This window comes from Prionailurus bengalensis, unplaced genomic scaffold (genome assembly GCF_016509475.1).
Source record: "Prionailurus bengalensis isolate Pbe53 unplaced genomic scaffold, Fcat_Pben_1.1_paternal_pri Un_scaffold_55, whole genome shotgun sequence".
Lineage (NCBI taxonomy): Eukaryota > Metazoa > Chordata > Mammalia > Carnivora > Felidae > Prionailurus > Prionailurus bengalensis.
Window position 1 is genome coordinate 126,808 of NW_025091157.1, and position 23,020 is coordinate 149,827.

At 42.0% G+C, this 23,020-nt stretch overlaps 1 protein-coding gene across 1 annotated transcript in view; it reads left to right on the forward strand.

Moving 5' to 3' along the window:
* LOC122478370 (ankyrin repeat domain-containing protein 26-like) overlaps positions 1-23,020 on the forward strand; it is a gene marked incomplete at its 3' end in the record, with an annotated part of 140,411 nt that overhangs the window by 73,961 nt on the left and 43,430 nt on the right. The window contains exons 14-16 of the mRNA XM_043572009.1: positions 10,867-10,957; positions 14,820-14,856; positions 20,257-20,329. Of these exons, the coding sequence (XP_043427944.1) occupies positions 10,867-10,957; positions 14,820-14,856; positions 20,257-20,329 (201 nt within the window). The remainder of the gene's footprint in view (positions 1-10,866; positions 10,958-14,819; positions 14,857-20,256; positions 20,330-23,020) is intronic.

The window sequence follows — 23,020 nt, forward strand, 5'->3', positions numbered from 1 at the left end:
GCATTGAATGTGTAGATAGCTTTGGGTAGTATTGACATTTTGACAATATTTATTTTTCCAATCCATGAGCAGGGAATGTCTTTCCATTTCTTTAAATCTTCTTCAATTTCCTTCAGAAGCTTTCTATAGTTTTCAGCATACAGATCCTTTACATCTTTGGTTAGATTTATTCCTAGGTATTTTATGCTTCTTGGTGCAATTGTGAATGGGATCCGTTTCTTTATTTGTCTTTCTGTTGCTTCATTGTTAGTGTATAAGAATGCAACTGATTTCTGTACATTGATTTTGTATCCTGCAACTTTGCTGAATTCCTGTATCAGTTCTAGCAGACTTTTGGTGGAGTCTATCGGATTTTCCATGTATAATATCATGTCATCTGCAAAAAGCGAAAGCTTGACTTCATCTTTGCCAATTTTGATGCCTTTGATTTCCTTTTGTTGTCTGATTGCTGATGCTAGAACTTCCAGCACTATGTTAAACAGCAGCGGTGAGAGTGGGCATCCTTGTCGTGTTCCTGATCTCAGGGAAAAAGCTTTCAGTTTTTCCCCATTGAGGATGATGTTAGCTGTGGGCTTTTCATAAATGGCTTTTATGATCTTTAAGTATGTTCCTTCTATCCCGACTTTCTCAAGGGTTTTTATTAAGAAAGGGTGCTGGATTTTGTCGAAGGCCTTTTCTGCATCGATTGACAGGATCATATGGTTCTTCTCTCTTTTTTTGTTAATGTGATGTATCACGTTGATTGATTTGCGAATGTTGAACCAGCCCTGCATCCCAGGAATGAATCCCACTTGATCATGGTGAATAATTCTTTTTATATGCCGTTGAATTCGATTTGCTAGTATCTTATTGAGAATTTTTGCATCCATATTCATCAGGGATATTGGCCTGTAGTTCTCTTTTTTTACTGGGTCTCTGTCTGGTTTAGGAATCAAAGTAATACTGGCTTCATAGAATGAGTCTGGAAGTTTTCCTTCCCTTTCTATTTCTTGGAATAGCTTGAGAAGGATAGGTATTATCTCTGCTTTAAATGTCTGGTAGAACTCCCCTGGGAAGCCATCTGGTCCTGGACTCTTATTTGTTGGGAGATTTTTGATAACCGATTCAATTTCTTCGCTGGTTATGGGTCTGTTCAAGCTTTCTATTTCCTCCTGATTGAGTTTTGGAAGCGTGTGGGTGTTCAGGAATTCGTCCATTTCTTCCAGGTTGTCCAATTTGTTGGCATATAAGTTTTCATAGTATTCCCTGATAATTGTTTGTATCTCTGAGGGATTGGTTGTAATAATTCCATTTTCATTCATGATTTTATCTATTTGGGTCATCTCCCTTTTCTTTTTGAGAAGCCTGGCTAGAGGTTTGTCAATTTTGTTTATTTTTTCAAAAAACCAACTCTTGGTTTCGTTGATCTGCTCTACAGTTTTTTTAGTTTCTATATTGTTTATTTCTGCTCTGATCTTAATTATTTCTCTTCTTCTGCTGGGCTTAGGCTGCCTTTGCTGTTCTGCTTCTAGTTCCTTTAGGTGTGCTGTTAGATTTTGTATTTGGGATTTTTCTTGTTTCTTGAGATAGGCCTGGATTGCAATGTATTTTCCTCTCAGGACTGCCTTTGCTGCGTCCCAAAGCGTTTGGATTGTTGTATTTTCATTTTCGTTTGTTTCCATATATTTTTTAATTTCTTCTCTAATTGCCTGGTTGACCCACTCATTCGTTAGTAGGGTGTTCTTTAACCTCCATGCTTTTGGAGGTTTTCCAGACTTTTTCCTGTGGTTGATTTCAAGCTTCATGGCATTGTGGTCTGAAAGTAAGCATGGTATAATTTCAATTCTTGTAAACTTATGAAGGGCTGTTTTGTGACCCAGTATATGATCTATCTTGGAGAATGTTCCATGTGCACTCGAGAAGAAAGTATATTCTGTTGCTTTGGGATGCAGAGTTCTAAATATATCTGTCAAGTCCATCTCATCCAATGTCTCATTCAGGGCCCTTGTTTCTTTATTGACCATGTGTCTAGATGATCTATCCATTTCTGTAAGTGGTGTATTAAAGTCCCCTGCAATTACCACATTCTTATCAATAAGGTTGCTTATGTTTATGAGTAATTGTTTTATATATTTGGGGGCTCCGGTATTCGGTGCATAGACATTTATAATTGTTAGCTCTTCCTGATGGATAGACCCTGTAACTATTATATAATGTCCTTCTTCATCTCTTGTTACAGCCTTTAATTTAAAGTCTAGTTTGTCTGATATAAGTATGGCTACTCCAGCTTTCTTTTGGCTTCCAGTCGCATGATAAATAGTTCTCCATCCCCTCACTCTCAATCTAAAGGTGTCCTCAGGTCTAAAATGAGTCTCTTGTAGACAGCAAATAGATGGGTCTTGTTTTTTTTATCCATTCTGATACCCTATGTCTTTTGGTTGGCGCATTTAATCCATTTACATTCAGTGTTATTATAGAAAGATACGGGTTTAGAGTCATTGTGATGTCTGTATGTTTTATGCTTATAGTGATGTCTCTGGGACTTTGTCTCACAGGGTCCCCCTTAGGATCTCTTGTAGGGCTGGTTTAGTGGTGACAAATTCCTTCAGTTTTTGTTTGTTTGGGAAGACCTTTATCTCTCCTTCTATTCTAAATGACAGACTTGCTGGATAAAGGATTCTTGGCTGCATATTTTTTCTGTCTAGCACCCTGAAAATCTCGTGCCAATTCTTTCTGGCCTGCCAAGTTTCAAAAGAGAGATCAGTCACGAGTCTTATAGGTCTCCCTTTATATGTGAGGGCACGTTTACCCCTTGCTGCTTTCAGAATTTTCTCTTTATCCTTGTATTTTGCCAGTTTCACTATGATATGTCGTGCAGAAGATCGATTCAAGTTACGTCTGAAGGGAGTTCTCTGTGCCTCTTGGATTTCAATGCCTTTTTCCTTCCCCAGTTCAGGGAAGTTCTCAGCTATGATTTCTTCAAGTACCCCTTCAGCACCTTTCCCTCTCTCTTCCTCCTCTGGGATACCAATTATGCGTATATTATTTCTTTTTAGTGTATCACTTAATTCTCTAATTTTCCCCTCATACTCCTGGATTTTTTTATCTCTCTTTTTCTCAGCTTCCTCTTTTTCCATAACTTTATCTTCTAGTTCACCTATTCTCTCCTCTGCCTCTTCAAGCCGAGCTGTGGTGGTTTCCATTTTGTTATGCATTTCGTTTAAAGCGTTTTTCAGCTCCTCGTGACTGTTCCTTAGTCCCTTGATCTCTGTAGCAAGAGATTCTCTGCTGTCCTGTATACTGTTTTCAAGCCCAGCGATTAATTTTATGACTATTATTCTAAATTCACTTTCTGTTATATTATTTAAATCCTTTTTGATCAGCTCATTAGCTGTTGTTATTTCCTGGAGATTCTTCTGAGGGGAGTTCTTCCGCTTGGTCATTTTGGATAGTCCCTGGCGTGGTGAGGACCTGCAGGGCACTTCCCCTGTGCTGTGGTGTATACCTGGAGTTGGTGGGCGGGGCTGCAGTCAGACCTGATGTCTGCCCCCAGCCCACCGCTGGGGCCACAGTCAGACTGGTGTGTGCCTTCTCTTCCCCTCTCCTAGGGGCGGGATTCACTGTGGGGTGGTGTGGCTCGTCTGGGCTACTTGCACCCTGCCAGGCTTGTGATGCTGGGGATCTGGCGTATTAGCTGGGGTGGGTAGGCAAGGTGCTCGGGGGCCGGAGGGGCAGGCTTAGATCGCTTCTCCTTAGGTGATCCACTTCAGGAGGGGCCCTGTGGCAGCGGGAGGGAGTCAGATCCGCTGCCGGAGGTTTGGCTCCGCAGAAGCGCAGAGTTGGGTGTTTGCGCGGAGCGAGCAAGTTCCCTGGCAGGAACCGGTTCCCTTTGGGATTTCGGCTGGGGGATGGGCGGGGGAAATGGCGCTGGCGAGCGCCTTTGTTCCCCACCAAACTGAGCTCTGTTGTCAGGGGGCTCAGCAGCTCTCCCTCCCTTTGTCCTCCAGCCTTCCCGCTTTCCGAGCAGAGCTGTTAATTTCTGACCTCCCAGGCGCTAAGTCGCGCTTGCTGTCGGAACACAGTCCGCCTGGCCCCTCCGCTTTTGCAAGCCCGACTCGGGGGCTCTGCGTGGCCGGCGAGCCGCCCCTCCGCCCCGGCTCCCTCCCGCCAGTCCGTGGAGCGCGCACCGCCTCGCCGCCCTTCCTACCCTCTTCCGTGGGCCTCTCGTCTGCGTTTGGCTCCGGCGACTCTGTTCTGCTAATCCTCTGGCGGTTTTCTGGGTTATTTAGGCAGGTGTAGATGGAATCTAAGTGATCAGCAGGACGTGCGGTGAGCCCAGCGTCCTCCTAAGCCGCCATCTTGAGACATATATCTTTAAACGGTTCAAAAGAGACTATTGTTCATAGTATATTCCCAATCCTACTTATGTACCTGTTGAAAAATGCATGTTGTTTCCACTTACCTTCTTTTGCTCACATTTTTCCTTTTCTTTTTTGTCTTAAGCTCATGCTTGATTGATTGGTCATGTGTTTTTTTGTTTGTTTGTTTCTTTTTCCCTCTTCTCCCCCCATGCTTTTTACGTTTTTTTAAAAAATTTTAACGTTTATTAATTTTTGAGACAGAGAGAGACACAGAGTGCAAGCGGGGTAGGGGCAGAGACAGAGGCAGACACAGAATCCAAAGCAGGCTGCAGGCTCCGAGCTGTCAACACAGAGCTCAACGTGGGGCTGAAACCCACAAGCCGTGAGATCATGACTCATGAGCTGAAGGTGGATGCTGAACTGACTGTGCCACATACGTGTTCCCCGCACCAGGCTCTTTTTTAATGGTTTACCCCTACCCTAATTTGTCCTTGCAGAAAGTATTTTTTTAGTGTCTGTTCTTTTAGTACATCACTTTCTGTCAACTCCATTGTCAACATATTGGTTATGGAATTCTACTGTCTGTGTGTGGTTTCCATCCAGGACTCATTGCCCCACAAGGTTTATTATTCTTGTTTTTCTCTTTCTTGGAAGGGGCTGAGCTAAATGTTTTTGAAATGTTTGTATTTCTCTTGGAAAGGGAGGGAGAGAGAGAAAGAATGAGCAAGTGCTCGTTGTTGTGATCTGACAATACGCAAGGTATGATCTCAGTCCTTTTATATTTGTGGAGGGCTGTTTTGTGACCCAGGATGTCACTTGGAGTCATTGGAGAATGTTCTATGTGCACTTAAGAAGAATGTGCGTTCTACTGCCGTTGGATGAAAAGATCTTAATATATCGGTGTTGATATCCATGTATATAAATGCATATATATTAGGCCCATATATATCTATGTATATCTGAATACATCTGGTCCAATGACACATTGGATCTGTGTTTCCGTACTGATTTTCTGCCTTGACGATACGCCTATTGCCATGAGTGGAGTCTTAAAGTCGTCTACAATCATGGCATTTGTATGTATACATTTAATCATGTTTGTGATTAATCGATTCATATGTGTGGGCGTTTCACTTTGGGGCCATAAACATTTGCAAGTGTTAGCTCCTCTTGATGGATTGACCCCTTAGTTGTGACCCAATGCCCTTCTGAATCTGTTCCTACAGTCTCTGGTTTAAAATCTAGTCTTTCTGGTGGAAGTGTGGCGACTCCAGCTTTCTTTTGACTTCTAGTAGCATGATAGGTGGTTGCCCATACCTTCACTTTGAATCTGGAGGTGTCCTGGGGTCTAAAATCAGTTTCTTGTTGACAACATATAGATGGATCTTGTTCTTTGGTTTTGTTTTGTGTTTTCCCCATTCTGATTCCCTGTGTCTTTTGATTGGGGCATTGAGTCCATTCACATTCAGAGTGATTAGTTAAACATATGGATTTAGTGTCATTGTGTTATCTGAAGGTTTCATGCTTTTGGTGAGGCCTCTGGTCCTTTGTAGTCTCTGCTGCTTTCCCCTCACAGAGTCGCCCCTTACGATCTCCTGCAGGGCTGGTTTAGTGGTCATGAACTCCATTAGGGTTTGTGTGTCTGGGAAAGCCTTTCTCTCTCTTTCTATTCTAAATGACAGCCTTGCCGGGGAAGGGATTCTTCGCCGCAGATGTTCCCATTCAGCACATTGACCGTTTGCTACCCCTCCCTTCTGCCCTGCCAAGGTTCTTTGGACAGGTCTGCTGCTACCCTTATGTGTCTTCCCTTGTCGAATAAGACCCGTTTGTCCCTAGCTGCTTTCAGAATCCTCTCCTTATCTTTGTAGTTTTCCAGTTTCGCTATGGCATGTCGTGGTGTTGACCTGGGTTTGTTGATTTGGAAAGGAATTCTTCTGTGCCGCCAGGACTTGCATGCCCGTTTGCTTCCCCAGATGAGGGAAGCTCTCAGCTATACGTTGTTCAAAACAACCTTCTGCCCCTTTCTCTCACTCGTCTTCTTCTGGGACTCGTAGGATGTGGCTAATATTTCATCTCACCGAATCACGTCGGTCTCTAGTACCTGCCTCGTGATCTAGTCATTTCCTTCCTTTCCTTTCTCTGCTTCATCTTTGTCCACCATTGGATCTTCTGTTCACCCATTCTGTCTGCTGCTTCTCCCGTCCTTGCTGTCACTGCATCTAGTTTACTTTGTATCTCCTTTACACCATTTCATTTTCAGCGTTCATCGTGACGATTCCTTAGGTCCTTGATCTCTGAAGCAGTAGATTGTCTGCTGTCTTCTGTGCGTGGTTGCAAGCGCAACTATGCGTCTTATGAGTGTCATTCCAAAAATGTGCTCACATATATTGTTTCTGTGTCTTTTGAGCCCTTCTCTGGCTGTCCTTTCTTCCCGGAATGTTTTTTGAGGAGAATTCTTCGATTTCGTCGTTTTGGCTAGATTCCTGCCCTTTATGTGTGTTAATAGCTTGTTCTGTGTCCCACACCTGCGAGTACTACTATATTAAAAAGAGCTCCTACACACTCCAGGGCCTGGCAGTTGAACAAATGTTTTTGGAGTGTGTTGTGTGCACTCTTTCGGTGCGTCTTTGGCTACTGTTCCCGCTACTTGGAGTGGCGGTCTGGGCCTTCCACCAGGTGTGCTTAGATTTGTTGGTTGAAGTAATCCTGGGAAAAAGGAGAAGAAGGTGGTGAAGTATCCTTAGCCCAAACAAAAAGAGAAATGACTGGAGTGGAAAAAAAGACCAGGCAGTGACTCAAAGGAGCTCTAGGGCTTAATCCAGAAAGAGAGGGAGGAAAATGAAGAAGGAGATCTAGAAAAGTATAGAGAAAATGCACAATCAAACCCACAAAGAACCAGAACAGAGGAACAAAGGGAGAAAAATATATAGATATATCTCTATCTACCTATCTATCTATCTATCTATGTATAGATATACAGGTATATATTAAGATATACAGATAAATGTAGAGATATAATTAGCTTTGACCCACGTCAACTCGAGACTACTAGGCTGTTTCCAAAGGGAGACGAGGAAAGAGGAGAGTAGAAAGAGGAAAAAGGGAAAAGAGAAGAAAGGGAAAGCAAAGGAAAGAAAAGATGGGCGCGTGGGTGTCTCAGTAGGTGAAGCGTCCGACTCTTGCATTTGGCTCACGTCATGTTGTCGCTGTTGGTGGGTTCGAAACCCCCATCAGGTTCTGCAGTGAGAGCATGGATCCTGCTCGGATTCTCTCTCTCTCCCTCTCTCTGCCTGTCTTCTGCCTGATCACTCACTCTCTGTCTCTCGCCAAATAAAGAAATAAACATTAAAAAAGAAAAGGAAAGACAAAAGAATAATAACTCAAATGAAAACAAACAAACTAAGATAGAAAACCGGAGGAGAGTTGTCTATTGGTGCCTGGGACTGGTGGCTGTGCTGGTCTAGACGACGGGCTGTCTGGTCCCATCAGTGTCAGTCTCACTCCTATAGAGAAGCAGTTACGAGGCACAGAGAGTCAGGGTTTGGTGTAATGGGCCTGCCTCCACGGAGGCTCACTGTCCATTCCCTGAAGCCCCACGATGTTGGTCATGGGGAGAGAAATGGCGACACCCCAATCTCTCCTGCCCACACGAGGTGTCTCAAAACTCACTGTCTAGGCTCTCCTCACGGAATAGCCTGGGGAGCCGGCTTGCCTTGCTGCACAGTCCCCTGTGCCACCTGAGCACTGAGCTGGGATTCAAAACCCTGTAGGATCCCGCTTTGCTCGGACCTGGTAGTGGAGTTGCGCCACTCTGCCCAGTGGACAGAGGGCCTCTGGCTCGTGCCTGCACGGTCTTTTTCCCTTGGGCAGGGCAATACCTCCCCTTTCCACCGTACTCAAGGTGTTCTCTCCCAGTGTAGCCCTGAGATTGCTACCAAGCCTAGGGGCGGCTCCCTCCAAACCAGGCATGGGAGGTGGTAGCTCTGGTCTAGAGAAAGTCTGGCCACCTTGAAAATACTGTTTTTTCAGCCTCTAAGGCGGTTTTGCAAAGTAGAAACTGGCTCTCTGGGCCTCTCCTTGGTCTGTGGTCCGGACAGGCTTTCTCATATCCAAAGGCACTTCCCACAGCCTCTCTCTCTACCTTCCTTTCGTTTCTCCACCAAAGGGCTTCCCCCACTCCATGCCTGTGCTGCCCATTTTATTTCTCCCAATTCGCATACACACCCTTCTGTCCCGCCAAGCTGTCACTCTGCACCTGTGGAGATTTTTCTGTCCCTCTGCAGCCTGTATTCCTGGCATTCCAAGTGTTGTGACCTCAATACTGCTGTGTTTGAGGGACAAGGGAAATTCTGATCCCCTCCCCTGCCATCTTAACTCCCCCTCCACCTTTTACTTTCTTTTTCGCAATTTCAAAGTTGGGTGCCTAATCGACTAAGTCACCCAGGCCCCCCAAGAATACTTGTTTTCAATGGGAAGATGTTCGAAGGCCAATAAAATGGCCCTAGTGTCCAGAAAAGAATGGCAAAGTTAGAATGGGCTTTTGATTTTCTCATGTGGGGCTATAATAAGTTCCAGTAAACTCTTAGTGGAGACATCATATAGGTATACGTTGGACCCTTGAACAAGATGGGTTTGGACTGTGGGAGTCCACATACATACAGATTACTTTTCAATAAATACAGTACCATCCTGTATTTTCTCCTCCATATGATTGTCTTTTTCGTCTTGGTTTTTTTTTTTTTTTAATTATTTATTTTGGGAGAGAGAGAGAGGACAGAGCACGTGAGTAGGGAAGCGGGGGCAGAGAGAGAATCTTCATCAGGCTCCAGACTGCCAGCGTTGAACTCAGGAAGTCTAGATCATGACCTGAGCCAAAGTCAAGAGCCTGACCCTGAACCAACAGTGCCACCCAGCACCCCTCCCTTACGATTTTCTTAGTAACCTTTTCTTCAGTTGATAGTGTAAAGATACAGTATGTAATACATATAACAGGGGAAACATGCATTAATCGACTGTGTATATTGTTGGTAAGCTCAGCATTCCGTTATCCTAACCCTGACCTCCCATGCTCAGTGTACAGAGTCAGTGGCCAAATGAGGCCGAAAAGGTAGATTAGACCTAGAGAGCGTATACAAGCGCTTCTGCTGTAATGTTCTGGTTTTCAATACATATATACTTTTTGATTTCTAAGTGTAATTGCTTCTAAAGTAGGAAATTCAGTAGGCATTTTTGTTTTTTTGATTTGGTGTTGAGGTTTCAAAAGATATTTGTGGATTTTCGAATGCATGGCCATCAGAGCCCGTAACCCTTGCTTTGTTCAAGGGTCAACGGTAGAGTGATTTGGTACTTTTGAGATCTTCTCAGTGAGATTAGTGTAAATGTTTTGACCTTAATTACTTGGTCCTTGTATACTGAGTACGTACGAAGCAGTTAGCTACTGAGTGTACAAGTGGAGGGTTTAGGTTGTTGTGGTCGGAGCAGAAAAGTAAGTCAACAGCAATCCGTTATAAGTCACTATAAAGGCTTCATCGATAGGAAATGGACAATGTTAGTTGAGAGAACATTGGGGGGGCGTTTGTAGTGAGGATGAGGATGAGAGTGGGAGTGGGAATTTTGGTAGTCGGAAAAGATCTGAGAGTGGCAAAAGGTGCCAAGTGAAAGATGAGAAGGACCAGTCGTGTAGACCGTGGCGAGGGACATTCTGGACAGAGAGGACCACGGATCATCATTTTACTCCAATGTCTTGGAGTCACCAAGAAGTAGGAAGGCTCACTCCATCATCATAATCATTATTATTGTTGTGTGTAAAAAAGAGAGTGTGCATAGGGAAATGAGTGACTAAGACATACATGTTCTTATACTTGCCGTTTGAATGCTTACTACACATTGTGAAGAGTTCCATACCTATATCTACATTGTTTCTGCTACTAGTTCACCGTGATTTTCAGAAAAGTTTTTTCTTACTACTTTGCCATTCGATCCAACCCTTCTTTCGTCAAGAAAAAGGTCAAGCCTTTGTTTCCCTAAACGAAGCAGCAGCTACAACAGTGTTTGGTTGATACTCAACATGATATACTCCAAAGTTTCTGATCATGTGAGGTGTGAATTGACACTGAAACAAATGTCTGCCATTTGATTAGAAGCAGTTTTCATTTATAGCAAGTACATTTTAAAGAATTTGTTTCAAAACTTATTTCAAATGTCCTTTTATTTTGGTCAGGAATGCAAAGGAAGGTGTTTTGTTAGTTCCTTTTTGAAATCTGCATATACAAGCCAGGCTTCTGCCTTTGAAAGTATTTATTCTGGCCTTCCATGATCAGTTTAGAGAGTCAATAGCCAAATGAAGATTCAAAGGGACGCTGAATCAAGAGAGCATATATGAGGTTTTGTATTTAAATGTTTTGGTGTTGAATACATTTTCCTTATTTGTAAGTCTGATTGTTATTAAAATCATAAATTCAGAACTTTTCTCGGAAAAGGCTTAGGAAGTCTTCACGCAACTCATTACTGATGCTACTTTTAACAGAGTATGTCTGAGAAGCCCAACAAATATGTTCCTCATGTCTCTGGAGCTGTGGATCAGAAAGGGCAAAGGATATTACATGGACAAGTAGAAGGTAAGAACTGTATTTTATTCAAAGGTCATTTGACAGAAGGTTGATTTAAAACAGGAATACTGACATGTTCTAATATCTAAAGAAAACGGCCTGTTAAGTGCACAGGAAAGAGAAAGAGATGTGAAAAGGAGGTAAGTTGCATATCGTATGTGGTGTCAGCAACAGATTAAATTGAGAGTGCCACCAAAGGAGCTAAATGACTAGTTCCCTTTCAAGACCCTGGAAGGCCCGAGGAACCTCAGGAAAGAAGAGAAGAGCCAAAGAGGGAATCATGTGAATGGCAGAGACTACAGGGAATAAATGAAGGAAAGTAAGCCGGTGTGTATGGTGTTTCTACTGGAAGGTGGTAAAATACACTAGTTCTTTAAAGGGAAGAGCAGACTATTGGAAATGCAGCAACACTATCAGGTGAGCTTCTCGTACCAGAATTTGTCAGAGTCGTATCCCCAAATGTTCCCACTCTTACTGTTATCCTCACTGTTGGCAAGACATTAAGGACTGACCTAGCTGATGATGCAGAGTTATGTCCTAAGTACCATGGGTGAACATAAGCGTTTGTAGTCAGCGATAAATGTATATACGTTAATGCCATATAAAATGGGGGTACTTCATACGGTAGTATCCTTTAGGGCAAAATAAGAGAATTGGAAGGAGGGTCACATAAGGAGACATCAAGATAACGCATCGGACATTTTGGATGCCGTATTTGTGACTTTTGATTACTTTGGCAATAACTGCCTTTAATAGGTGAACTATATTTTTAACGTTCTAGGAAAATAAGGAAAAGAAACAAAAGCACACTATAATCAGTAGTATGTTTTCATATTCTGTCTGACAGTTCTGATTGTTGTAGAATGATCCCTGGTACTTCTTTGATTCCTATCTGCCAGAAAAATGAACTAAGTCCTAGGTAGTTGGAGAAAATTAACTGATTTTTCATATTTCAGAGAACTTTTATATGGTAGAACATAGGGGCAATCACCAGGATTTGCTCTCTCTCTCTCTCTCTCTCTCTCTCTCTCTTTTCGGAGTAAAATAAGATTGTTGCTTGTTTCACACTTTCTGACATCATGATTTCATGTATTCCTTTTAAACCTTTCTTCAAATGGATATATAGGGATGTAGGAATTTTCAAGTCAAATACCAAGAAAAGAGATTCCAGGAAAGGTATTCTGTGACATAACCTTCTGACTGTAACCACGTGTAAGACATCAACCCAAACAATAAAATTTCACAAAGTGCAGTTGTGTTAGAGGCATCCCAGTGACACCCAGATTTGATGATTCACTAGAGGAGCTCACAGGACTCCGCATATAGTTGTAGTCATGCGTGTGGATTGGTATGGGGACAGGCTAGAAAGGCCAATCTGCACCGAGCAATGGTGCACGGGGTGAAAGGCCAGAGGAAACCAAGCGCAGGCTTCCAGGAATCCTTTCTCTATGGAGTTGGCAGGATGTGCTAAATTCCTCCAGCATGAAATTAGGACAGCACAAGTGAAATGTTGTGGGCCAGTACGAGGCTTATGGATACTCAGTGCCCGAGGTTTTCATCAAATGCTAATCACATAGGCATCTTCTCCTTAGCATGTCCCAAAATTCCAGGTTTCCAGAAAGGAAATCAAGTGTACGGCCTTAAGCACATTGAGTGTAGCAGCACTTAGGCACAGTGAACCACTCTTAACCAGCTAGGGAATGGTGGGAACCCTCCTTAAATCCAAGATCCCAGGGAACAGCCAAGGGCCAGTCATTCAAGTAGGATGTTCTGAGGGTAGCCATCTTCGGCCTGCTGGGTGAAATCTGTTCTGCATAGGAATTATAGCCCTGACGTCATTTTTGGTGGTGTCTTCAAATTGTTTTACTAGCAAGTAACATGACGGTTACCATGGTACTGGTTTCAGTTTCATCATCCATATGAAGTAGGTATTTGTGTAAAAAGTACTAGGGCAATATTAGGTCATTATCATCTTTTTATTTTTTTCTGTGATTAAGCTTTCATTATGATTCTTAGGTGTGATCAACATAATAATTTTTGATTTAAAATTAGAATGAAAATCTCTTAATTATCTGGAAATCCCAGGTTTGATTCCTATGGTGCTGAACCCTGTTTGTAGGTATAAGATTTCGGATCATATTCATCAATTGTTTTCTTGCCTAAGTATACAAATAACTGTTGTATTTTTGTGTTTTGTTTATGCATTTTCATATACTTCCAAACGGGAGACAGTACCCCTATTGTGTTACTTTGATCTCTATTTTAATGTTCAAGGTGACTGTATCATGAGTTAGTATATGCTAAGAGTAGCTTCAATGGATACCATATTTTGTTGTTTTTGTTGTTTCATACATTTAATAAGCCTGATTTTTGACATCAGTTTTAAGTTCACAGCAAAATATCATAGGAAGTACAGAGAGTCTCCATATACCATACCGCGCTCCCGTACACGCCTAGCCTCCCCTGCTGTTACCATCTGGCACGACAGTGGTCCATTTTTAGTAGGATTTTTGTTTTTCAGTTCCTTGCTTTAGTTTTGAGCGAGAGAGCATGCATGCGTGTGAGCAGCCAAGGGGCAGAGGGAGAGGGGGGAAAGAATCCTGTGCTGTCAGCACAGAGCCTGATGCAGGACTTGATCCCATGAACGGTGAGATCATGACCTGAGCTCAGATCCAGAGTTGGACGCTGAAGCAACTGAGCCACCCAGGCACCCTGACGACAGTGGTGCATTTTCTACGGACACGAACTGTTCATTTGGAGGCCAAGTCTCTAATGTGCATTAGTGTTCAGCCTTGGTGTTATACATTCTATGAGTTTTAACAAATGTGTAATGATGTGAATCCACCTTTGTGGTATCGTGTGAAAGAGTTGCACTGCCTTAAAAGTCCTCTGTGCTGTGCCCGTTTATCCCTACGTTCACCCCAACCCTTAGCTCCATAGCCTTGCTCTTTCCAGGTGTCATATAGTTAGAATCATAGAGTGGATGTCTTTGAATGTTTAGAAAGTGAAAATATCCTGGCAATTGAATGTAGGCATTCAAGCTATTCTTTGCCCTTTGTTTCGTTTAGTTGCTCATCAGTAGAGGATCTGATGGCCTCTGCCTCCCATGAAAAAAAGTATGATTTCTCTAGATGTGTGTCACCTAATGGGGAGGGTTGAGAAAAATGACATCATGAACCACTACAGAGCACTCACATTGGGATCCTCCTCCTCTGTGATGTGCGGTGGGTCTAGATAGACTCTCTAGCAATGGAAGGAGACAGCCTCAAGAGGTTAGAACGATATCAAACTGGAATGCCAAATCTTTCCTTCTTGCCTTGCCAGTGGAAATAAGGCCAGGGAGAGTCTGTTTGCTATGGTTTGGCCATGCTGCAAAGTACAATGGCTATAGAGCACACGTTGTGAGGGGGTGTTTCCTCCTAAGACTGAGGAGTGTCTGCTGAAGAGCTGGGGAAGTTCTGCCGTGTTCCCGCAAAATAAAGATACTCTCTTTCAACTCCTCTAGGAGTGGAAGTCCAGAAAAATCATGCTAGTTTCAGTCTGACATTGGCCGCTCATGATAATCATTCTCCTAACGCTACCAGTTGCCTCCAGTGCCATAGAGTCGGTCAGTGATGGCCATTGTAAACATCAGTTCCCCTGTAGGTGTCAAATTCTGATAAAACCCATTCTTGCTTTTGGTCAATATAGAGGAGAAAGTAAGATTTCTTAGTGCTTTAAGCCTACGAATGGTCTAATTACCATTCAGTGTAGTGTGGTTTCCAGGTGTGGTCCCAAAGCAATACTTTTTCACAAATCGTAAGCCGTACACTTGTAATTTCCTCTAGTTTTTCGATTGTTGATTTCACATGTATTTTGCTTTCTTCTTTAGGAGCAGATAAGAATGCTGAGGAAGATTCTATAGCCAGGTAGGATTTTTATGGATTTGTAAAACTGACATTTGCTGGGGCACCCGGGTGGCTCAGTCGGTTCAGGGTGTGACTCTTGACTTCAACTCAGGTTTGTGAGTTCAAGCCCCACGCCGGGGTTTGCGCTGACAGCCTCCTTGGGATATGTTTCCCGATTTCTGTGTGCACTCACTCCCAAAGTATAAAGGAATGAAATGAAATGAAACGGATAATGAAAGGAAAGGAAAGGGAATGAATGAACTGAAAATTATGTGTCTCCTAAGGGAACGCAGAGAACAAAACCAGTTGTTGCGTGTTCTACGCTGGACCAGACACTGTATCCTATGGGTACCATCTGTTCAGTTCTATAGTCATTGTACAGCTTTGCAAAGTAGCTGTGTTATTGTAGCCTACTTTTTATTACTTTGGCAACTGTGGTTCAGGGAGGTTGATGACTCGACCATGCTTCCATAGTTAACGGGTAGCTGAGGGGCTTTGCCCGTCAGCCCTTGAAGCTTCCGCATCCATTCTCTGGTTCCTCAGCAGCACGGAGATGAAGATACAGATCCTAGGGCAGATCAACTCAGAATGTCAAAGATAATGATGTCGGAACACGAATTTAGGGTTTGCTTAAGAACCCAGGTGAGGCCAAGCATTTGGCCTCATGTATTTGACCACTAGTGCTAACACAAGTCATTAGTGCAGTGGTAACTCGTCCCTTGTTTTTACCATCCGAGATTTTAGGGTGGATGTCAGCTATGGCCATGGTGTCAAGGCTTTTACATAATAAGCAAGATGTCGTCAGGCAAGTCCTTAGACGTAGTGATATCCCCTCTTCTTGAGACAAATGAGTTTTCTGTAAAACAAGGATATCTAGTTGTAGACCATGTTACGTTAATTAAACTCACTCTCTATTTTGAGGATATTGCTATATGATTCTCTGTTGCCTAAGTTCCCAGGCTGGTTTCCCTTTGGGCTAGTACCCTTGTCTAGTTCTAGGAAGCTTTTTGCGTTTTTTTGCAGTTTTTTTTCCCCATGACTTTTTGTACTCTGTTTTTGCCTTTTGACTTTCTTCTCTGGTTTCCTTGCTATTTCTTCTTCTTTTTTTTTTTTTTTCCAAAAATTTCCCCACTTCGGCCAGCGAAGGACTCTCCGTTTTTCTAGAGGCCAAATCAAAAGCACTTAGGGTCTCAAGATTTACGGAACCACAGACATTAATTCCTCAAAACACCCTCTGGTACGTCAACCTATGTTTCAGCTCCTTGCCCAATGGTTGTTTCCCTGGAGAATTTGAAACTCAAAAGAGATTGAAGTGACCTATTTGGATATGATAAGTGACCGAAATGCGATTTACATTCTGGTTTTCTTTTTTTCTTTCTTTCTTTCCTTTCTTCCTTCTTTTTGTCTTCATCTTGCAGGCAACTGTTTTAATAATAGAAAGCTGGGGAGTTGGTCTAATGAATACAGTGCAGGAGGGTAAGAATCGAATTAGCAGAGGAGACCAGGTTTCAAGGAGAACAACACTGAGTTGGTTAGGAATACGAGTTTGAGAAAAGATGTCAGAATATGGGGGTTTATGCCAAGTGAGATAAAGGTGAATGACAAGAACGAAGGACCCAGGATTAGGGGAGTTGTTTAGAAAGGCATATTCAAATAGAGAGTTCAAGAGGGTCGTGACCAGGTTTCTGCTTTTGTGTGCGTTGGTTTCATTGAAGGTGCGAGCATACCTCAGCTTTTCTGATGAGAGAGATTAAAAATCATTTGAGCAGCTGGGAAGAGTCTGTTTACAGCAAATAGAAATATGATATCCCCTACTTCCACCCCAACTGAGGGAGGATAGCTTAGATCCTCTCAAGGAATTGGGGGTGGGGGGTGGAGATTCCGAGCATCAGGGATGTATGGCCCAAGGCAAGCTGTCTCCTCACTCCACCTCTTTTCCTAAATCTGTGATGCCCTTCCCATGTACTTGTAGGGCTGGGCAGGGGTAGGACTGACTTGTCAAATCAGTAAGGGAGCTTCATCTGGATCGGTGATAACATGCCTATGTTGAGGTGACTGTGTGGATGACTGAGACTGCCAGTTAGCTTGTTCTCCAGGAGCAGGACATGGTTCCTACCCTCGGTCATTTGAGCCCATCCTTGTTGTAGGTGTGTGTGGCTTCATAGGCTAAAGATTGAAAGGTTGGGGGATGCCACAGAACCGTGCCGAAGAGTGATATAGGAGTGGGAGCTCATAGGGAAGAAAATAGTCAGGCAGCGTATAGAGAAACAGAGGCACAACTACCAGGACCATTTTGATCACAGTCTCTGTCCTTGGGTAGCTGAATGCCCCTGAAGGCTTGGAATGTCTTGCTAGTTATTATGGACCTAAATAAGGCAAGACCAGTGTGGGAACAATGTTGGCCTTGGGAACTTTGACTCTTTCCATCTCGAGTTAGTACTACCACTCATAACATAGAAACCGAAACTTTGATACGTTTACTTAAACGGAGGTCTACCTGACACACAAGGTAATATGTGATGCAACAACTCTGGATGTTTCACCGTGATCGCCATAAGCGTAGCTCCCATCTGTTAATGTATGATGCTATGACGATACCACTGGCTAGATTCCCTATGCTGTACCTTTGAGCCTTGTGATTTATTCATTCTATAACTGGAACCCTGAACTCCCCTCTCCCCTTCACCCACTTTGTCCATCCCCCCACCTCCCCTCCCTTCTGGCAAGAGTCAAATCTCTGCATTTATGGGTCTGTTTCTGCTTTTGCTCTGTTTGTTCATTTATTCCCCTTTTTACATTCTACACAGAAGTGAAATCATATAGGATTTGTCTTTCTCTGTCTGACTTATTTCACTTACCCTCATACCATCTAGGTACATCCATGATGTTGCAGATGGCAGGATCGCATTCTCATTTATAGCTGCGTAATATTTCAGTGTGTGCATGTCTCTGTGTGTGTGTGTGTGTGTGTGTGTGTGTGTGTGTGTCTGCGTGTGTGTGTGTGGTCTCTTCATGTATTGGTGGACACTTGGGTTGCTTCCGTATCTTGTCTATTGTAAATAATGCTATAATAAAGATAGGGGTGCATATATCTTTTCAAATTAGTACTTCCATTTCCCTTGGGTAAATAAATACCCAGTAGTGGAATCACTGGATCCTGTGGTATTTGTGTTGTAAATTCATTGAGGCCCCTCCTTAGTGGCTTTCACTGTGGCGATACCAATTTATATCCCATGACCGGTGCACAAGGGTTGTTTTTCCTCCACACCCTGAGCAACCCTTGTTGTTTCCTGTGTGTTGAAACTGAGCCATTCTGACAGATGTGAGGTGAGAAGTCATTGTGGTAACGTTTATACATTTCCTTTTCAACCATTTCAGAGCATTGTCTGCCTGTCACATTTGGTTATGGAAACTCAGACTGGGTCTTTCCTGGAGATTTCACAGGGTAGGAGAGGTCGAGGCCAAATAGAGAACAGAAAGCTTTTTTTTAAAACAGGGTCCAAATTGTGAAAGCCCTGTACTCTGGAAAGCGTAAAACACTGATGAAAGAAATTGAAGGTGACGGAAAGAAAGAGAAAGACATCCGATGCTCACAGATGGGAAGAATACATATTTTTAAAGTGTCTACACTACCCAAAGCCATCTACAGATGTCATGCAATCCCTGTCACCATACCAACAGCATTTGTCACAGAGCTAGACAAACAAGCCTACAGGTTGTATAGAACCACAAAAGACCTTGAACGGCCAAAGCAATATTGAAAACGAGGAACCCTGGAGGTATCGCAATCTCAGCTTTCAAGTTCTATTCCAAAGCTGTAGTAATCCAAACAGTATGGTGGGTACTGGCGTACAAAATAGCCTTATAGCTCAGTGGAATAGAACCGCAAACCCAGACATCAATCCACCACTGTATGGTCAGTTCATCTTCTACACACAGGAACGACTATCCAGTGGGGAAAAGGCATTCTCTTCACCAAATGGTGTTGGGAAAACTGGACAAGCCACATGCCAAAGAATGAACCTGGACCAATTTCTGTACCATACACACAAATAAACTCAGAATGAATTAAACACCTAAGTGTGAGACTTGAAACCATAAAAACAAAAAAAAATCCTTGAAGAGAGCACAGGCCGTCATTTCTCTGACTTTGGCTGTAGCCACATTTTACTAGTTATGTCTCTTGAGCCAAGGGAAATACTGCAAGAATAAAGTTTGGGGACTATATCAACCTACGAAGCTTTTGCACAGTGAAGGAAACCGTCAAAACCGAAAGGCAACCTCTGGAATGGGAGAACAAATTTGGAAATGTTTTGCAAATCCAGTAAAGGGTTAGTATCCACAATGTCTAAAAAATGGATACAGGTCAACATCACCCCCCTCCAAAAGAGCCCAGTTTACAAATGAGCAGTAGACATAACCAGACACTTTTCCAAAGACAACATACAGATGGTCAACAGACACATGAAAAGATGCTCCCCCAAACTACAACGAGATACCACGTCACACCTGTCAGAATGGCTACACTCCAAGACACAAGAAGCAAGTGTTTGCGAGGATGTGGAGACAAAGGAAACCTCTTGCACCGTTGGAGGAAATGCAGATGGGGGCGGGCCCTGTGGAAAACAGTATGGAGGTTCCTCACAAAATTAAAACCAGAACTCTCCTATGATCCAGTAATTGCACTCGTGGATACTACCCAAGAGAATACAAAAACACGAATTCCACGGGACACACACACTCCTGTGTTTATTGCAGCATTATTTCCAACACCCAGCGCAAGCGTCCATTGACAGCTGAGTGAACCAAGACGAAGCCCTATATGAATGTATGTGTGTGTGTATATGTATATCCATACACAGACACACACACACACACACACACACACACACACACTGTAATATTACTCAATCATAAAACAATGAAATCTTGCCGTTTGCAATCACCTGGATCGAGCCTGAGTGTAATATGGTAAGCAAAGTCAGGGAAAGACAAATGCCATATGATTTTACTCATGTAGCACTTAAGAAACAACAAACGAGCAAAGGGAGGAAACAAAAGGGGAGAGAAAGCAAGAAATAGGCTCTTCACTGCAGAGAAGAAACGGCTGGTTGCGGAGTGGAGGTGAGTGGTGGGAGGGGTGAAAGAGATGATGGGGATGAAGGAGTGCCCTTGTCATGATGAGCACGGGGTGAGTATGGAGTTGGTGAATCACTATATTGTACAACTTAAACTAAGATAACTCTGGATGTTGCGATTACTGGCATTAAAATAAAACTTAATGAAAAAACCAGAGGCCAATTTTAATGATACCAAGAAACTTCGTGCAATAAACAGATAGGCGACCTTTCCCTTAACTTTTTTAAATTGTGTTGTTAAATGAATGAACATGTTTTTCTTTTATTTTTTTTTGCTCTAAAGGCTTTCCGACAAACCTGCTCCTGATGATTCATGGTCTACATCATCTAGCCAAGTCTTAGATTTTGGGACCAAGGTAAAGTACCCTCCTGTGAAACTCACTTTCCTGCTCTGAATTGAGTTTTCTCCCTTATTTACTCTGAACATTTAAGAGGAGCCTGTGTATCATCATTTTATGTGTGTCATGGAAAGTTAGCAAGAACAAACCACTTTACAGATACATGACACGTTGAATGTTTTGTTTTGTTTTGTTGTACTTTGGTAAATCGTACAGGTGGAGGCTGATAAAAGAATGGGCTGGAAAATATATAATGACCGTCATATTATATTGGGAAAAGCTTTCCCATCAGGGAGGCAATATGACATTTGCTTAAGGATAAGGATTCTCACTGTGATAGTAACATGACTGATAATACTCATGCCTAAATGAAACCTGATGGGGTCCAAGTATCTATTGCAGGTCCCCCCCCCCCCGCCCAAGGCAAGTTTTATTTTAGTGACATACAGGATTTTCCTTTGGCTCTATCCTTTGTTCTACATTTAGACTAAAATAATATTAGAAAATGTAGAAATTACATGTTTACATTATTTCTCAACATTTACCTTACAAAGCTGTTCTCCTGTAGTTTTCAAATAACTGCATGAAGAGTAAGTTAAAATTGTGCATCTCCCCGAAGAATACGTATTTTGCTGAAAAGAGTAGCTCTATGAGCAGAGGCTCTTCATAGCCAAGTTGTCAACTTTCTGATTTCAGAAATCTTTCCTATTGTAGCTTTGAACACTATCTCCTCCCAGTCCTTGTGTCAGATTCTAAAATTTAAAGCTTCAGACATCTGATATTTATTTCAGTATTCATTTCAAAGCCCCTCAGTCATGATAAGCTCCTGGAGGTTAGGAAACACACTTGTTTGAGTCCTGGAGCTCCTAGAATAACGTCTTGCTTGGAAGAAGCAATGTCATGGTTTTTGAATGTGAATAAATGAGTAGGGAAATGGAATTCCGTAGAATGGAGTTTGAAAAGTAACAAAATACGCATGATATATCACAATTAAATATGTGAATTTAAAAAGTCAGGCTTCAGTTTATATTCTGTTTTAGTGTCTAACATGTATAAACGCAAATGAATTCTATTGAGGAATCAGGAGTTACATAAGAAAGAAGGTTACAGTATATTTTTAGTATCCTCCTATTGTGAGCTTAACATTGCAGAGAAAAAGTCCTCAGCCTTTGCTTGTGTAACCCCATCTGTGTCCCATGACACACATCCTTTGAAGGTTCCCATTTCTTCCTAGAATTCTCATTCCCAATTCTTTCTCCATAGTGAATGTTGACGTGTTAGGAACCTCTCTTTTTCTGTTCTTTTGTTAGTCTAGTAATAATTTCTAGCTTTTCGGAAGCGATAGATGCCAGGAATTGAACAGTTTATTTATAGTGAAAAAAATTAAATTCTTTATTACAGCATTTATAACCAGATAACTGTAGAGTGATAAGAGTCAGTATTATTAGGGATATACTGTGAATCAAAGCCTCTCTCTAACATAAATATTAGATAGATAGATAGATAGATAGATAGATATAGATATAGATAGATAGATAGAGATAGATAGAGATAGAGATAGAGATATATATATAATATACAGTTACATACACATATATATTTACACTTATATATATACACACACATACACACATATATATATATATATATATACACACACACACACATAGAGAGAGACATATATCTTTAAAAGGTTTAAAAGAGACTATTGTTCATAGTATATTCCCAATCCTACTTATGTACCTGTTGAAAAATGCATGTTGTTTCCACTTACCTTCTTTGGCTCACATTTTTCCTTTTCTTTTTTGTCTTAAGCTCATGCTTGATTGCTTGGTCATACGTTTTTGTTTGTTTGTTTCTTTTTCCCTCTTCTCCCCCCATGCTTTTTACGGTATTTTTTAAAATTTTTTAAAGTTTATTTATTTTTGAGACAGAGAGAGACACAGAGTGCAAGCGGGGTAGGGGCAGAGACAGAGGGAGACACAGAATCCAAAGCAGGCTGCAGGCTCCGAGCTGTCAACGCAGAGCTCAACGTGGGGCTGAAACCCACAAGCCGTGAGATCATCACTTACGAGAAAACAAAACCAGTACAAGACTTTTTTCCAGAAGCCATTATATGCCGATAATGACAGTACTCATAACTATAAAAGTATTGATTCTGAATTACAAATTGTGAGTTCTTCTTCAGCATCTAGTTTTCCAGCATCTGAAGTACATCTAAGTGAAGAATTACATCAAGATATGCAAAGGTTTAAGAATGAGATAGGCATGTCAGAAGTAGAGTTCCTGTCTTTGGAAAGAGAGAAAGTTCAACCTCCAAAACAGAAGGAGGTCCGCCTTGCTGTTACTCTTGTTTTTTTCTCTTTAGCAATTATCTGATAGATTCTGATTCTCCACTCAAAAGAACAAGAGTGTGCATACAATGGAATTGTCTAAATAAGTAATTGTGTCTGGAAATAGATTATTTCTGCTATCTAACAAATAGGAGTTCAGGGAAACATTCTTGTTATTTGTTCTCCTTAAAGTCTCAGTGTCAGTCTTCCAAGTAGTATATGAACTGGGAAACTAACTTAGCTATATAAGTACCATGAAACCTCATGAACCAGAATAACCATAAAGAAACTGCTTAAAAACGATAATAATCTCCAGGTTTTTTTTTAATATATTGGCTTAAATATAAATTGCATTTCCATAAACAATAAAATGAGA